The sequence below is a fragment of the Pundamilia nyererei genome, unplaced genomic scaffold, assembly GCF_000239375.1.
Source record: "Pundamilia nyererei isolate P.nyererei 1_Seehausen unplaced genomic scaffold, PunNye1.0 scaffold00006, whole genome shotgun sequence".
In the NCBI taxonomy this organism is placed as follows: domain Eukaryota; kingdom Metazoa; phylum Chordata; class Actinopteri; order Cichliformes; family Cichlidae; genus Pundamilia; species Pundamilia nyererei.
In genome coordinates this window covers 477,623-496,738 of record NW_005187407.1, presented here as the reverse complement: position 1 = coordinate 496,738, position 19,116 = coordinate 477,623, and the positions used below count along the sequence as shown (strand labels likewise).

Below are 19,116 nucleotides of genomic sequence, written 5' to 3'. Positions count from 1 at the left end.
CAGTGGTACGGGAGAACGGACGAGAGCAACTGGGGTCAAGCGAAGGAACGGTGCCTGTCCGGTTCTCTCCCGTGCACGAGAAACATGAAGAAGCTTGCCTACTTGTGTCTTGCTTTGCAGTGTAATTATATTGTCTTCAACGTTCCAGCGGATGGGTTCAAGCTACAAACCTATCACAGTCCACCTTAGCAAATATTTGATCGGCAATGGAAGTATGGTCCCAAGTCACCAGAGGCACAGGTAATAAACAGGGCTATAGCTGAGTACATTTTTACGGACCAGCATTGCTCTGATCTTGATTTAAAAACAAATACACCTCTTAATTTGTAATTTTCCCCTGAAGTATCGAAAATAATCCTATATACTGAGCATTTTCCTGAATGTCTATATCAAGTTTATAATAACAAATCCTTTATCTATTTTATACAGAATAGTAGACGTTGGCATGTTTGGTGCAATGTGTCCTGCTTCGCAACTTTCAATTAATGCCCATGCATTTTTATAACAAACAGCTGGGAGCCACAACACTCTGCGGAGGAAGAGGTTAAAAAAGTAGGCCTAAGTATAATCCCAAACACTCGTGGAAAACAGCAGTGAAATTCAGGCATTATTCACTTCACGCTTAGACAAATAACATGACTTAGATATGGGTTGAAAGTGTATATGAGAGAAAACTGGTGGTAAGGAAAATCTCCACCTTAATTACAATTTCCTATGCTTTTATGACTATTTGGATGCATTTACATGGGCATTCACTATATTCCTTTAATTAAGCATGCATGTGACTGCATGTGTTAGGAAACCTGCTCTATATGCATGCAAAGGGCTGTCTGAGATATTTCATTATATAAGATCCTAATGCACATACTCAGCCTTCAAAGCCTTGGTAAATCACAAAGCTGATCCGAAGGGTAAACTCAATACACCTTCCATTTCTGTACGATTGAGTAGGTCGGCAAGTCACAGACAAGGGCTTAGCGTTCGTGTAATTATCAGCTCTGCCTGCCTTTCATTCTGCGACATGAAACACAGCAGAAAATCATACAGAGTGCATTTCACTCATGCCCCATTTAATTACCCAAGACACGCCATGTCTGATGCTGATCTCTGCTAATGGAAAGTTTACTACCCAGTTCCTAGTGTGTTTATTAACATGTTCTAGACATCTTCCTGGATGACAAAAGCCTTGCAGTAGATGTCTACTGTGACAATACAACAGCATGTGCAGTAAAGTTCTGTGCAAAAGTCTGGAATCGCCCCTTATTTCTTTATATTTTGTTTTCAATAAGCCAGACTTTCTTGTAATTCAAGAAAGCTTGGCCTCTGGACTCTGTTTCTCAAGGTTTTGAGAAACAGAGTGAAAACCAGGCTTTTTAATTATTTTAATTCCGGCCTTGATCATTTTCAGAAGAATGTTTTTCTTTTTATTTAAAGCTGCTTAACCCTGACCTACAAATGATTCGAGAATAAAAAAAAGGCACCTAACTCAAGAAATTAACCACTCTTGTGTCTACACACAATAGACAACTTAATAAAGAACTAGTTTTAAATTATATCTTTAGCCGTCTGTATAAAAAAAAGCCCTAATTGTCACCATTTGTTTCATCGAATCTATAAAATCTGACAAGGATAACACAGTTTTACAAGTATTAATTTTTTTACACCAACAAGATGATTCTCAAAGAGCTATTAGCTGAAAACATGGTCTACAGTGTGTCCTTATAAAATCAGAGAAAGCTGGACAAGTGAGGGATAAAAGATCAAGTGACCGACATGAAAGTCATGCCCTTAAGAAACAGGACCTGAGACATGAATCTCTCGTATTTAATACTTCATCTGTTCACTGAAGTCTCATCAGAAATGTTCTCAATGGAAGGATTCGGGGAATCACAGAGAAAAGGCTGAGGTATGCCAGATTGCACAACTGGACTGAACATGATGTCTTACGAAGAGATGAGTGCAAATTTGAAATTTTTGGTTCAAATCATTCTCAGCATGTACGGAGGACATCGGGAGAGCATGACAATGATCCCGAACACCCAACTAAAGCAGTAAAAACATACCTGGAAAAACACTAATGCTATGAAATACTATGAGTCACGGCTTGTCCTCGCCGAGTCTGGACCTCAACATTCTTAAAGCAGTGTGGGATCATCCTGACATAGAACGGACCAACAGGAAGCAAAATACAAAGAAGAGAGTTGAATGTCCTCCAGGAAGCCCAGAGAACCACAACTGAAGACTACTTAAAAAAAATCTACAAGAAAGCTTGTCTACGAGAGTCCAGGCTGAGATGAAGAATAAAGATTAACCCTATCCCAAATATTAACTTTTAATATGCTCATTAGAAATGTACAAATATACTGTTTTTACCTTATATGCTCCATTTCCATTTATATTTTTATATTTCAAATCGCTGCACCTATTCCCACTTTCCTAGCAAAATATTTTTTAAAAAATGAGGAGTGACTCAAAATTTCTGCACAATACTGTATGCCTGTGATTATGGCTGTGAGTGGTTATATATAACCACGTACCGAAAAGCAGTTCCGTCTTCACTCTCTAACACCCATGGGATCTAATGACACAGCCAGGGGGTTATGCTTCATCGTGGCTAAAAACCTCACTGGTAATGGCATTCACAGCAGGAAGACTGGCTGGAGAAAAATCAGCGGCCTTTAAGTACAATGCAAAGGTAGAGGACAGAGATAGAGTTTCCAATCTGCCAGCCAGTGATGAAGTAACTAAATATCCAAATTAAGCACTTTTCATCCTTTCTCACTTCCCTCCTCAGATGTTTCTGTTTTGTTTTTTGGGGGATTTTTTCTTTCAGTTTTGACATTTGCTTTTCCACCCACTGAATCATCAAATCTTAAATTGTGTGATTGTACAGCAAGAAGGCACCATTATCCTCCTCTTCACTGACATCTCTAAAGATAAAGATAACCCCCCTGTAGCGTCCCCATGGCAGGGACAGGCAAGCAGCAGGAGAGGAATGGGAGAGATGCCATCTCCTCATCAAAGAATGCTCCAGATTTTAGCTGAGGTCTCACAGAAGCCCTGAGCAGCATCCAGGCCCAGCCTAGCCTAGACTGTGACACATTTGGGTGATGTCTTTTACCTTGGGGCTGATTGACCTCGCACCAAACCAGCTACTCAGGCACACGCAGCCACATCGACAGTCCTCTCACTGAAAGATTTGCTGTCTCTTTCTCTGCATAAGATTGACATCAATTGTACGTGTTGAGCAAGTAGCTGGCACTTCTTATTAGTTTTCTACTGGGGCACTGCCGCAGAAGTTGTTTATGTCTGTCTGTTACAATCAGGAAACACGTCTTGTTTAGCTGACTCGCAGCAACAACTTGATTGCTGAATTTTCGTGTGAATTTGTGTGACCTTCTGGAGCCTTGTTAATTAAAACCGTCAATCAAATAGGTAAATAATGCATGCATCACACATGAACACTATGTAGCAATAAGTGTATCTGAAGAATGAAAAGCTTTTAAGCCTGCAGGAGAAATAAGCTGTGTTTCTTGTCAAGTAGCCTAGAGAAGGTTTTATGTTCACAATGGCGGTTAAAGGCTCTTAGAGGGCAAACACACTGCTGTTCAAATGACAAAATCAAAAATGCACAATGCCAAGCAATGTTGTTTTAATGAAACTGCAGAATATGTATTTTACATGTTTGTATTTTTGTGCTCATGTGCTGTTTGGTTTCATTTAAAGCAACATTTACAGCTCAGTCACACTAGAGTAAAGAACGGGACAGCAACCGCCTTGAGACTAGAAAAAAGTAAAGAAATTGCCTATAGTTGCATTGAATGTTTTTGCTGTTAGCCGACAACCCCAAGTAGTTGGGGCAACCAACAGAGATTGAGAGACTAAGCGTATAGCATCCTTGACCTCTGGGTGACCTGTTTCGATCGCCAGGTGACTGCACAGGTCACCTTGTGGGAGGCAATCTGTCTCCAACCAATCTCGGTCCGACTCGGACTGACTGCTATCACTCTCAGACAGGTTTTCAAAGGTTTGCAAACAACTGGCCACTAATTGATAAATGCAGACAGATTGCCAACGTGTTGCAATCAATCTGAGTCCATCTGCATTGGTGACTGCAACTCATCCATATTCTTCCACTTATCCCACTCAGGGTCAAAGAGGGGACAAGCGGAGAGGCAGGGTCTACTCTAGACTGGTCGCTGCTTTGTCACAGGGCTAACACAGAGAGTTGGACAACCACTTACTCTCACATTCACTCCTATACTCCGTTTGGAATCAGCAATCAACTTAACCTAACGTCTGTGGGAGGAAGCCACAGGACCCAGAAAGAATGCACACAGAAATTGTGCCAACATGGATTCAAACCCAGGACCTTGCAGTGAAGCGACAATGCTAACCACCACCACTATCCTGGACGTGTCTCTTTACAATAGATGACTCCACTATATACAATGTAACTGCTGCAGGATGTCATTTTGCAGTTAAATCACCATCCGGCAGCAGTTACATCACTATTATTTCATTATTTCTGATTCCAATCTGACCTTGTGACAGCACTCTAAAAATAAGTAGTTAATATGAATTTCCGTTTGATGAGAATTTATGTGTATCTGCAACAGATTTGCAGTTTTCGCCAATGTATTCAGTTAATTATTGTATTATCACAAATATTTATGTACTGATGGGAGACCAACCTCGTGTTACTGCCATTTCATCACTGTTTTGATGCAGTTGTTTGAAGATGGCAACTGACTGTGAGTGGTCTTTAAAGCAACCATTTCAAAGGCAAAAAGATCTCATGTTCATTGCACACAATTATATTAGATTTGTTTGTGCTGTAGTACATCAAGGCTGGTCTTCTGAGTGTTTTGTAATATATTTTGTGTCACACAATAAGCCCAACACTTGGGAAACGGTGTAATAATCCGATTATATATCTAGACTGATGTTCATCTAATGACATGTTCACTGGATGAAGGTCTCTGGGGGGGGGGGGGGGGGCAGTTCCTGAAGACACTGAAATCAGGAATTACTAAAACATGCAACCCATTGAGCACACACAAAAATCAACAACCAATTACGTGAGCCTATTGACCAAGTGCAAATAACAGTCCGATGGGCTGCGGTGTTCAAGGGCCATTGATTTGGTTTTGTGTTAATGTTCCTGCATATGTGCTGGAGTGCAATGTGCCTCTTGCGTAATTAGCCACCTGTGTGAAATTCAATTTCTTTGGGTTAATCCAATTTTAATTTTCCTTCTGAAGCAAATGTATAAGGTGCATAAACAATCTTCAAATGTGTGCGTGCATTTTCTTTTGCAATTGAAATCAATATATTTTCAACATAGCATTGCACGGTTGTTTTACTAGGCCCACACACCACCACCTCTCACCACTCCCTCCTTCCTTCCCCCCTCTGTCACTCGCTCGCTCTCTCCTTCTCTTTAGCCTCTCCTCTTTGTGACAGGAACCATTCGGCTGGCCAGACGAGCCAGTGTGCTTTCTATAGCTGACTGGTGACTGGACGCTGCAGGCGAGTATCACTCATATCTAAACCAACAATTATAAAGAAAGGAGGAGGAAAGAAGAAGAAAAAAAAAGGGAAACAGCGAGCCATTTGACAGAAACTTACATCCACAGCAGTCACTTAAGCCTGAGAGCTGAGGTGACCTTCTCAGATTTCATTTCATTTGGTCTTTTTTTCCCCCTCCCTCTTTCCCAGAACATGTGAGTAATTAGAGCAGAAACATTTCCCTCACACAACCAGGCTGGCTGTCTGAGCACGGAGGTGCTTTAGTGTCTCTGTCTGTATGCAGACGAGATTCACTAAAACTATTCTTATAGCAAACATTGTTACAGTAGCTCCTCTGGATAGCGGATAGCCTGTGAAAACACAGCAGTTGTCAAGAGCACGTGTGTTGTGATTATCCATATTGTCGCATGCAGTGAGTCATTTCAGAAGATGTGGTGATCATATAGCAAAGACATTCTACTATATCTACTTTGCTTATGGAGAGCAGAGTAGTGCCGAATGCAGACATGAACGCCGGGCTTCTTGTAGATACTAAAACTAAGTGGAGCCCATCCCTCAAGACCCCTAAACACTTAGGATACAAGGAGGTTGCATATGTGTAATATATTTAGGATACATCATATATGAATAATTCCTGTGACCTTCCTTTAGTTAAAGCCTGCCTCTGACTCCCACAAGACTCTTGTCATTCCACACAATGACAATTGTGCCAAATATAGACTACCTAATTGATATTAACAGAGAGAATGGCTTGTGACAACCAAGAGAAAAAACTCTCTCTTTGCATCGTTATTCTTGCTTTTCTTCTCTCCAGTATGACACATCTTTCTGACCCCAATGAAACAGCTATGCGTAATCTTCCGTACTCTCTGTTATTAAAGCATATTTAAAAAGATACAAGTTATGGGATGAGGTGGTTTTATAATTGCCAAAGAGGGTTTATACCGATAAGACTGTGTCCGTTGTTTCTTTTTAACCCTTTAGCGCTGCACGGCATATAGCATATAGTTTATTCACCATCTTCTTCCTCGTTACAGCGCGGTAAATGTTTGGGACCTTATGTTACAAAAAAAGTGATGTAAAACAGAGGTCGAGCACCGTGCAAGCAGAAAGATGTACTGTAACCTTCTCAAAGTTAGGACTAAATAAGAACCGAAACACTTCTTCGCTCAGTCAGCCACACAACGCCCATCTTCATCGAGGGGGAATTAAAAGGAAACAAGCCGAGGAAAAGCAGTTTCCTTTTATATTTTGTCCTTACCGTCGAAGACCTTGAAAGGACGACGGCCACGACATCCTTGATTTCTTCAGCCCGGGTCGGTGCCCCGTGTCCACTGCGTAAGTCCGGTCCATGTTCCTCGGGTTGAGGTATCTCTCGGTGTCCGAAAAGCCTCTTTGTCTAACACGGTCGTTCTTGCGCACTACCAGCGCGTGGTGGAGCGGAGAGAGCGCTGCCTGATTCTGCTGCCTCCACAGATGTTTGGGCGCCTTTGCACTCACGCCGGTTCCGCCGCCAGCGACCAGAGGCGCCGTCCCCACTTTGCCACAGGCGGGATCCATCCTCCTCCCCACGCTGGTTATAAAATTGTTTTTTAAAAACTAAATCTACACTTTGGGAGCATTTAAGTTGAATGAGTCAGGAAAGCTTACAGGAGGTTGACTAACAGCTGCGAGTTCAGGTGTTTTTTTTTGTGTTTTTTTTTTAATAAAACAAAATCAAATAATACAAGTAATTAGACAACTTTGTTGTTTTGTTTTGCTTTTTTAGCTACCCGGGTGCTTCACGTCCAGTTTTTGATTTTTAGCTCACGTAATGAGCTTAACTCCATCAACTTTATCGCTGACACCATGCGCAAACACACTGAAGCAGTGAGATAAAAACGAATCCATTTACGCATCACGAGGAAGACCTTTAAACTGCAGTTTTGGGGATGTATCCCTGAGTAAAGCTACGAGAAAGAACTCTCAGGTCAGTCTGGTTTCCAAGTGCTCCCCACTTCCTCCGCACACGCCCATTTCTGCAAGGTGCTTGTATTGCTGCGGCAGTGCGAGATGTTCAGCACAGGATGGTCCAAACGGACGGATGGTCTCCCCAAATGATGCAAACTTGTGCAAAACCAGTTCAAGGTAACTTGGCGCAGAGTTGTGCGTAAAAGCATCCGGACTTGACAACACTGTCTCCCGTCTTCATGTCCCCTGCAGGAAAAAAGCGGCGACAGGATATAGGGAACAGGATAATACATTAAACATGAGGGACCCACCCAAAGTACCTCCCCTAAAAACCTCCATGATTGGAAAAAAAAAAGAAAGAAAATCAGGGGGTGGGATTGTGCAGAGCCGCTATATCATATAATACCACTGAACCAGTTTTATGACACAATAGTCCAAATGAGATTTAGGTTTAACACACACACACGCACACAGTTTTTGTGGAGATGCACTGGATGGAATGAGAAAATGAGAAGCATTTTTATAGCAGCTGACATTAAACACACTGCAGGTAAAACAAGTTCACCTTCACACTAATTAATGAAACCATTCCTGTGATGTCCACAGGGTACAGGGGAGCGCAAACATCCAGCCACCTTGTTAAATCCCCCCCGACTCTCTTCTGTTTGTCTTCATTTTCAGGGAAAGTGGGACTATCAGGGAAGAGTGCTTTATTTCCTTCCTCTCCTCACACTTCCCTTGCAGCTCAAGCCCATTACTCAAGAAAATAACAGCGTGGGGAATGTCATCTCTCCAGTCTTAAGCGTAAAAATGTAATCTGAGAAACGAGGGGAGAGAAGACTGAAGTGGCGAGTAAGAGTATTGGTAGCAGGACAGAGGAGAGAGAATAAAGAGCACATGCCTGCCATGTATGCATACACAAGAAGCTCATGTGCTTGCTTTGTACGCGTCCAAGTTTACCTACTTAAGCCAACCGAACACCCTACAACAACACGCACGGCAGAACCAAATACTCTACATACACTCTAAGAACTGACCTGAAACTTAAACCACAGGCTATAGCCATTTCATTTACTTTCCATTGCTTTGTTGCTAAACAGGGTCATATAAGAGTATCCCAACATGCATTTGGGGTCACCTTAAAGAAACACAATACCGACTAATATTAGCAAACCCTCTATAAAATGTTTCCCACTAATGTTGCAAACAGCTAACATCTGTTGACGCATAAATCTGTCAGTAGCCAGCACAGCCATGTGTAATCTTCTGCATGCTCTGTTATTAAACATATTAAAAAGCTACAAGTTATAGGGCGGGGTGGTTTTAATTGTGAAAAGAGGGATTATACACAATGCTCTAATGCTGATAACACTGTACCCTCGATTTCGTCTTCTTCTTTTTAACCCTTTAGCTCCGAACTGCTCATAGCAACACAAAACCTTTGGTCGATATAATGAAAATACTGACACAGCAGAACATTTTAAAGTCAAATAACTGCAACTGAATCAATGTTTATCCCAGCTGTCACTCTTGAAACATCTGTGACATTAACTGGCCGCCTGCTTGACCTCCTTCATGAATGTTTGATGGACATTGTTTTTGGATGTTTTAGCAAAGTGGAGCTTGTTCAGAAGAATTTTTGTATATTATTCTTTTATTTGTAAGATTGTTTTTAAAGTAGCACAATGGATGAGTCAGACACACAAAGGTTTATTATAATGCTTAAAAGAGAAAAGCAGACAGGTAATTGTTATGCACTGTGACACATTTGGCACAAATTTGTTTTTGTATTAATAAAAAAACTGTCTTCCATTAATATTAGTATATGAATCGAATGCTGCGTGGCAATGGGTTTGTACTGAAATGTCCCTAACAAGAGAAATATGATTTCTTTTTCTTTTTACTGGTTTGCAAGCTAGGGTCTGATTGAGTGACAATTAGATGTGGAAACAATGTCCCCCTCTGGCCATCCACCTCAATAACCACACTGCGCCATTTCTGGCACAGGATACATATATAAGATATTTAAACACAGGTCACGAGTGTTTAAATATCTTATATATGTTTTTATATATACAGTGCTCAAAAATAAAGAAATAAAATGACATGTTCTTGGACAAATGTTAGTGGGCTGTGAGTACAGGCCTTAATTCCTCCTTCTTTGTTCTATTTCTGACAGTTTAGTCAGAAACACGCACGAGTAGTCCGCTGGAGGTCATTTTTCTAGCGCTCTGGTAGCTCCTTCTGTTTCTCCTCCTGCTGCTGGGTTGAACCCTTCTATAACCCTGCTCAGCTCTCCTCATATAAGAGCCTGTCTCATAGTATCACAGTATCTCCTCCACACTCTTGAGACTGTGGTTGGACAGCGACCCTCTTTAAGATCGCAAGCGTGGGTGTGCCCTCCGGAAGGTGAGAGATGGACTACCTGTGCAACCTGAATGGGCTGCATGGACCATCTCATGCTACTGGCAGTTAAAAGGACATGACAAAAAGCAAAACTGGAGAAGAAAATACTCAATTTTTGAGGGCTATGTTGTGGTTGTCTCGGCAGTGTACCTGTTCACCTGCTTGGATTTCCACCAAAAGCAGGTGAAAGTAGTTTTTATCTCTGAAGTTTAACTGACTGTCTGGTATACTGCGTTCCCTTCATTTTTTAGAGCACATTTAGAATCCTTAGATTGTTTCACGTGTCACGCCAATTTCCCCCCAATATGTGTTTCTTTTCTGTTCGTGCTGAATTAAAACGCTAGGAGATAATGGGAACGGGATAAGTATAGTGCGGTCAGTAATTAGTGATTACACCTGATTGCTCCAATACTGATCTTATTAGTACTGGAGGATTCTATCAGACACACTTTGCTGATTTACATTAAGTCGTATTTTTAATCATGACATGGTTATCTAAGCTTCCTGTAATAACTATATTTGGCGCTAGCCTAAAAAATATTTGCATTTAAATGTTTTTTTGTGGGGGGGAAGGAAAGTAAGTCAAGTTGCAGGCTTATGTTTCCTCACATACAGGAGAATGAACTCAATCAGTTCCTCGCAGTGAGCTGTACAGACTTTTAATGAAGAAAGAAAAAAACAGAACTGCTATTGGATTGTTATCAAGGGAGCGAAAGTGGAATCTCTAGCCTGTATCTATAACGTGTGTGTGTGTGTATAAAATGAAAAATAAATAAGTGTTTATTTCCAGCTGATCTCTCACATAACACTCCAGAGATGACATTTTAGTGTCTGGAAAATCAATAGAGTGGTAGCTGATTTGATCCAGTATTGAGTTAATATCCAGCGCTGATCTTGTTGTGCTGTTCTCAGTTAATGTCTTTTAAGACACTTTCTTTCTCATATTAATAAGTTAATTAATACCTGTTAGCTGGTGTTGAGCTCTTCTGTTGATTTGCTCCTAACATGTTGGGCTCATGTGCAAAAGAAATCCATCCATTTGTATTTAATGTAAACTGTACATATGGGCCAAAAGATGGGCCGAACTGCTGCAAAATAACACACAGATGCCTGACAATCAGGGCAAAGCAGCAGCTGAATAAAATTCTCACTGAGCCGTTCTTGGTAAGTCTGTTAATACAATCAGCCACACATGTGAAGCCATATTATTGGTCAGATGACTCAACTGAAACGCTTCAATAGGCACCAAGATGACAAAAAGTGAGAATCAAGAGCTCAGGTTCCTTTCTTCCTCTTCTTCGTCTTTCAGCTCCTCCCTTTAGGGGATCATCTGTCTTCAGCTCAACCGAACCCTAGCATCCTCCTCTCTCACATCAACCCTTTAAATGTCCTCCTTCGATACATCCGTGAATCTCTTCTGTGGTCTTTCTCTTTTCTCCTGACTGAGAGCTCCACATTCAGCACCCCCAACAAAAATTTTAACTCCTTCTTACTGTGCCTCCACCTCGTCCCCCAGTCTTTTTGTTAGCATCACAGACACCAAACCATCATTTAAAGCTTCCCCTTCACTCTTTCTGCTATCCTTTTGTTATAAATCACCCCTCTGGACTCTGCACCAAGGTCTTCACCTGTTTTGTGCACTGTCCAGTGCTTCGGATGTTTGACCCCAGGTATTTAAACTGATCTAACTTCATTATCTTTACTCCTTGGACAAAAACTCCAGTTCCAGCCACTGGAAGTAGTAGAAGTGACACATCAGACAGCGATGGTCTAAAGCCCCCTGTAGCAGTATCCGCCTGTCAGTCAAAGTGGTGATAAACGGATTGGTATTTGGCACTTTTCCTCTCTGATTGAGCACAAAAACCTCACTCAGCCAATCACACACATTCACACTTTATTCTATGCCTAAAGCACCTTGTATAAAATGTAAGCACACACTCACAGTCCAATGAATACATCAGGAGAAATTCAGTATTTTGCTCAAGGATACCTAGTAGACGGACCCACTGTATCTTGTTAGCTGAGCTATTCAAAAAAACCAAAAACACCCTGTATATTTGTGATGAAGATAACAAAGTCCAACGGGTCTATGATTCATTTTTGGAGGATGCATGAAGTAGCCCAGTTCAAGGAATTGCAGCTTTTGGCGCTTCTGTGGCAGCTTCATTTTTCAGCTCTGGAGATTGTTGGCTGTTATTTAAACTGAGCAGGTTTTCATCCACTATTTTCCATTGTTACATTATTTATAATATCAGCAAATCAGCTTCTCTTGGGATATTACAATAAGCGTGTGTTTATATATTGTAAGGCTTTGGGGGGAACTCAGATTTTTTTAGCTGTTATGCAGCGTGTAAATGCTGGTGGTCGTAGAAGAGAAGCAAAGAGAAAAACACTGAAACGGTTTCATGCATCATTCTTTTATATTAATTATGTGAGGGCATCTAATGGAAAGACAGCGCACCACTTTTTGACCATTTCATTAATACTGAAGACAGTCTCATTTGGCAGCATACAAAGTTAATGTCACTGAATTTTACTAAAACACCGCAGTAGGAGCATTTAAAATGGCACGCTTTCAACCCTAATGCTTCCCCACTGTATATTTCTTCCACGCTGCTGTGCTGAATTATGAATGAACGGAGCTCGAAGCAACGTTAAGACATATGACCTTTGTTAAAACTCATCCCAGCATCCATTTCCTCCCTAAGCCTCTTTTTTTGTCTTTAATTGATCATTCTATGTTCAGTTATGAAAGGAGTCAAATTTACTGGATATGGGTTTAAAATAATGGATTGCGATTTTGAGTCTGTCAAAGCTGAGTGACAATTAATCTTAAAAAATAATCAGTAACATAATCGAAATGTTGACAAGCATATAATATATTACACCACAAAACACTGATCTAACATGTAGCAGTATTTTTGGTACTGCTGGCAGATTAATTTAGAGAAAGATGACAAAAAATGTTCCCCCTTTCATGTTCTCCTTAAGAAAAGGCTCATTGGGGCAGAGAGAAGTCAATACAGCTACGTGAAGTAGAAAAGGAGATGACAAGCCCCCTCCTGTCTTTGTCTTCTTAAAATAATCTCTCAAACCACCTTTAAAAATACCAAATCCCTGTCTCGTAAATGCAGCACGCTTTTTAAAGAGTGGTCAGCAGCCCACACTTGGGAACAGTCTGCCCTTTTGTGAAGTTCAAATAAAAGGGATTTGACACTTTTTGGCATTATCACAGTGCCATAATAAATTATTCAGTATTGACTATGTTTCTGTATTATGGGTAGCAGTTTCTGCTGCTTATACAGTGCAGCTGACAATGTGTGACACATCAAGCTGCAGACGAGACCGCCAGAAACAAAGACACAAATACACTGTATTTCCTAAAATGAAGATGCTCTTGACGTGTAACAGCAATTTTGAAGACAAAGAAAGCCTTTCAGCGCTATTGTGAATCAGAGTTGCCTTGAAAATTGCTCTGCCTGCCTGAAAATGTAATTTAGACACAACTGAGTGTCACCAGCTTCTCCCGCTTCCTTACAAAAGAAGTCTACAAGTCAGCGGCACTGTCTTCTTGCTAAAGTGTGTTCACAGCACCCTATAACAAATTCCTCAATCTTAGGCTTAATAAGAGCTGCTCATTTCTCTGTCGGTTGTTCGTTGTTTGGAGTCAAACTTGCCAAAGAGAGAAAGGGAAAAGGACAAATCAGCGGCACCAAGGGGAAAATCAGAGCAGGCCGATCCATTTACTTTCACATCTGGCACAGGATGAGCCAGCGAACAATGTTATGCAGGTAGCACAATGTGTGTGTGAAATACCGAGCTTCGTGAAGCATGCCAAGGCGATCAAAAATGAGTCAGAGGGGTGTCACTTTCCCCTTGGGTTGATGAGTAGATTTGTCACGTTTCTAAGTGCGATACTAACCCAAGACAATGGGGATTTTCCACTGACAGATAGGTTTGACCACTGAAATTATATGCTTCTTCAAACTGCCTGAATATATTTCCTTTTCTGAGTTAAATTATGACTTCCCACTAGACCACTGGCTCTGATACAGAATGCTGTTTGGTACATTGTTCCTCTCTCCCCTCAGAGCAAGCTGGTTGGAGGCTTGGTGTTTGTCTGTGCCAAACCTCATTTCATCTGAGGCGCTCATTCTCCAACATTCTCCGGAGAGGCTGCGATTCTTTTCTTAGTTGTGGTGCAATCTTGTTTTCCAATCACGGAGAGGCTGCGAGGCTACACTACAGACTGTACAATATGTTAAAGAACGGAGGATAAAAATAAACGCCACCTAAAAGGACTCGGCGCACTACACAACAGATCAATCAAATCCACAGTTCAGTCCCTGATTTTAACTTGTTTAGCATGTTTCACACGGTAAATTACATTCACTCTTTTAAGATTAGTGAGTGTCGGTGCTGACAAACAGAACTCTGTTAGACCTCTACGTCTGATGAGTCACATTCTTAACAGCATGTAGCCGACAGGAATGATTTAAATGCCAATGGTTTGCATGTTATTTATCCACTAAACAACAAGCACACTCTGCACTGCTGTCAAATCATGCTGTATTTGATTTCTTACCTTTCTGATTGTTTCTATTCATTTCGCCACGCCATGAAACTCAACTTAAAGACACCTTAAAGCTGTCAGAAGCAGGTAATCTATCACAATAAAGAGCTGTATTCATATCTTTAGTTTTTGCATTATCATAGTTATCATATTATCTAGTTAGGCTAAAATAATGTGACTGATCTGAAAGCTCATATTGTTGCTATGTTTAGTATACACGGGCATCTACAAAGTGAGAGTTGGCTGTCCAATGACAACCTTTTTCACTTTGATTGATGAACAAACCTCACTGCCAGCAGCTATTTTTAGCTACTTTTGTTCTCTGGGTTCTTTGCCTACATTATATGAGTCCTGTTTCACAGGAAGGACTTTAACTATGTCTGTCATTTGATTCTAAAATACAATAAAACGCTGCTGTATGGTGGCTCAGTGGTTAGCAGTAACAGTAAGAAGATCCCGGGTTCAAAGCATCATCTGGCTGAGGCCTTTTCTGTGTGGAGTTTACATGGTCTCCGCATGTCTGTGTGGCTTCCTCCCACAGTCCAAAGACAAGGAGCACCCACACGTATTTAGTGGGTTAGGTTAACTGGTGATTCTAAATTACCCAAAGGTGTCAATGATTGTCTGTCTCTGCGCTAGCGCTATGTGCCCTGCATCTTTGCCTGTGGTAGCTGGGACAGGCTACTCCCTCCTCGTGACCTTCAGTTGGAGAATAGATGGACTATTTTGCAAATAGTAGCTTGACGATTTCAGGGAATAGTTGGATCTCTGTATAAAACACACTAGAATCTCAAAATGCCATCATTCGTTGCCGTAACGACAGCATACACTTAAGCTGGTGTGAACTCAGTGGCGGCGCAAAAATTTGATTGCCTGTGTTCACCCACCATGATTTAACAATATTCCAAAGATTTTCCTCTTGGTTTTCCTCAGCCTTCAAGAGTCCCCACAAAAGTTCAGCTGGGTTGAGGTTGGGTGAGGAGTCGTCTTTGATCTTTGTGTCCTCGATGTGCAGAATATGAATCCTTCTCTGAAAAGATTTGTCTGACGGCTGAAGTGGTGCCATAAGCTCAGCCTGGGTAGACTTAGCTCATTGCAGGTGTACAACTCCAGAGAAGTGAAAACATCATCAGACTTGTAAATAACAAACGCTTTATTTAATCAGTAAATAGTCATCTGTGAAATGTTGGTATTTCTTCACCTACCTGAAGAATTTGAGGTTATAAGGCAGCGAGACTGCTGCTTGTCTTCTTTTGACAGCCCTTGTACTGACTCAGGTAATGTCTATGAGTGGGCAAAAACTTGTATGTACCTGCTGAAACCTGTTTTTGTACCACATAAAAGCCTGAGGATAACAATTCCTGGCTTGTAGTGACAACTAAACATCTGATGCTACATGTGCATTTCTTTAGAGGTAAATATAGTTCCCTTAACTCACGGCATAAAGCTGTCAAGTTCCTAACTGAAGTATGAGTATTTTTCCAGGAACAGACTTTTAAGCATGAGTATTTAACGATCAGAGCTCAGCCACCAGTAAAGTTTGAACACATTTTCAAACTGTATGTAAAATGAAGTTACCTGGAGGACTTAAAAAAACACTTTTAAGAAAAGCAGCACACCCACATCGTCCTACCTGCTGGTATCAGCCGCGGTTATAGCAATGAGTGGCGGTGTGCGCAGTGGCAGTGTTGTGGGCCGTGGTGGGACTGTCACTGTGTCCGGCTCCGGCTTGCGATCACAGTAGTACTGCTCTGCCTGTCGAAAGGCTAAAGGGGGCAACTGGACTGTCCTGCAGGAAAGCCTCCGCACCATGAAGGGCTCCATGCAGGTGACTGGTCCCGGCTCTGGGGAGTCGGACGAGTCATCGGACACCTGGAGGGGGATGATAGAAAAGCAGGTAAATTGAAAATGCCTCACAGATAACAGATTTCATCCTAACGAGGGTGAAACATAATATGAAAAAAGAGGGAAAAGCAGGATCAGAAAGAAAGGGAAGACAGAGACTGAACTCCTGGTAGCAGCTTGGAGTAAAATGGCAGTCAGGTGGTTTTGGTAAATACAGAATCCCTCGTTCTTTCCTTTACTTAAGGCGTGCAGTGTTTGGTTGGTAGTTATGTCCATCAAAGGGCATAAAAACCAATGTACTGTGTGTTTTAGGCTTCTGATGCCTCTCTTAGCACAATTTTGCCTTGTGCTCAAAGCCAAAGATTACTCCTGTCCAGAAAAGTCCATTAAAAGACATCTTGATCTCTCAGCCTTCAATATGTGGCCAGACCATTCATCCAGCACCACTGGTACAAGCTTTCACTTGACTGTTTATTGATGAAAAGCACAATCTGATATAAAAAATTAAAAAAAACCGAAAAGAAAATCGGGCTTTTCTTGAGATCTACGGCATCCTTAACTCTGACTTTTAAAAAATCTAATTTTATTAAGTACACTTTGCTAAACCTAAAGCAGTATAATACAACTGTCCTGCAATAGATCCTAATCCCTGACAGAGAGAGGGTGGGCAAAAATGATCAAATTTCCAGTCAGGATAACGCAATAACCAACAAACTACAGCCTCTAAAATGATCATAAAGTTGAATCATCGGCTCTTTTAGCAGTTTTTATAAAAACTGATTACACTGATTTTTTTACAAGTCTCTCAGACGCCATAGCTTTTAAAAAGTTCAGTTCAGTTTTATTCATTTTGTGTTCATTTGTAGTCTTCTCTCAGGGCAATTTACATTACTTGCTTACTTTCTCACAATATCATAAAGACTCAAACTCTCTTTTAACAGGAAAAAACCACTTTGAAAATCAGACTTAACCTTTCAGGCCGGGCTGAGGGACAAAGAAAAGAACATTTTAAAAGAGGAAAAGCGGCTGCCATAACAAAGGTGTCCCCAGTAGACCTGCCACTCCACACTGCCCATGTAAATAGGGAGAACATATCTTGGTACTCCTTGTTAGATTTTCCATGTGGATAAAATGCTAACTAGCTGCACTTTAAAGTTAAAGCATGTTTATTGAAGGGTAGTGTTTACATTTGTACAAACAGTAGTTTTATAATTAAAGGGAAAGTGCAGGTGTATTAATGGTTGCTTGACTAACTTAGGGGAGGTTCTCCTTTTGTGTGTGCTTCTCACAGTCATGGCTCACTCAAAACGCTAACAGAAGTGAGCTTTCAGAAATTCCATCAGTGCTTTTTCAACTGTGACAAGTGTGAAAAAAGATCCCTAGGTCATTTGTGAAAGGCATTTCTCAGGTCACCTTTTTTTTTATCTTTTTCACTTCAAGACACAATACGTGACTTGTTCAGGGGCCCAGTGATGGGCTATTTCTCAAGAAGTGATGGCAAAACAGATATACAATGGCTTGCAAAAGTAATCAGCCCCCTTGAACTTTTCCTCATTTTGTCACATTACAGCCACAAACATGAATCAATCTTATTGGAATTCCACATGAAAGACCGATACAAAGTGGTGTACACGTGAGAAGTGGAACGAAAATCATACATGATTCCAAACATTTTTTACACATAAATAACTGCAAAGTGGGGTGTGCGTAATTATTCAGCCCCCTTTGGTCTGAGTGCAGTCAGTTGCCCATAAACATTGCCTGATGAGTACTAATGACTAAACAGTGCACCTGTGTGTGATCTAATTTATAGATTTATATTTTTTATTGGAGGGTTAAATATCTCCCGTGAGTCTGCGTAAACTAGCCCGTGGATATTTGGACCAAATTCCTCAGAATCTATCAAAATTTACACCGCAACCTGCAGTCCAATTTGTTTAGTTAAATAGTGCTCACTTTCTACTGTGATGCAGGTGAGTGACCCCCTGTTACACACAAACCAGGACTCATCGGTCGGGTGTCTGTTTTCATATAACACTTCTGTGTTCTGCGTAAAAAAAAAAGAAGTATACATTTGAATGCATCTTGATGATTAATTTATCCACCGCGAACTTCTGAAAATTGTTTTCTTAGTTCAGTATTAAACATAACAGAGGTGAAAAAAAATAATTGCTTTCTCTGAAACCTAAAAAAACAACAACCATGATTGTAGGTTATAATTACAAAAATTCTAACAAAGATCAAGATTGATTAAATACAATGAAACACAATTTCTGAAGGGCAATCTGTTGGATTTAACAAATGTTCAAATAGGAAGTTGCTCGCTTAAGAAATAGAGGAAGCTCAAAGTGAAAATGACATAGCACATGGGGTCAAGACAGAAGGGAAAAAAACTGATAAGAAGTTCAGCAGGGGGGCAAGAGCTATCTGAAAGACTGTGTGTGTCTGTGGTGAGACAAAGTGAGAAGGGACAGAAAGTCATTTACAGCAGCAAGCTAACCTGGAGGAAACACATCAGGTGGTCAATGTGCCATTAAGGAGTTACCAGAAAAGTTTTGATGGCAGCAGCAGAGCCTCTGTTTTAAAAACAGAACTGTTTTAAGCAAGCTTTCCTGCATTAGAGCCCATTTTCTCAACAAATCATGCAAATTCCTTTTTTAAATAATATTACTATCAATTTTGGGTGGCATAGCTGCAGCGGTTAGCACCATCATTGGCTATATTAGAGTTTAGCAGAATAAGCCTTGAACACAAAGCACGACCACTGAAGAAATTTGAATTCTTCTTAGGTACGCTCTCCTCATGGACAG

General features: G+C 40.9%; 1 protein-coding gene across 3 annotated transcripts in view; it reads right to left on the bottom strand.

The window, feature by feature from the left end:
• Positions 1-19,116, bottom strand: part of pde4d (phosphodiesterase 4D, cAMP-specific) — a 203,691-nt gene that overhangs the window by 145,227 nt on the left and 39,348 nt on the right. Inside the window, exon 3 of one of the 3 annotated variants that reach the window (XM_013914808.1) lies at positions 16,095-16,333. In XM_013914808.1, coding sequence (XP_013770262.1) covers positions 16,095-16,333 — 239 coding nt within the window. Of the gene's footprint in view, positions 1-6,793; positions 6,996-15,348; positions 15,369-16,094; positions 16,334-19,116 lie in introns of those variants that run through there. The other 2 variants (XM_013914821.1, XM_013914818.1) reach the window with 2 other exon arrangements.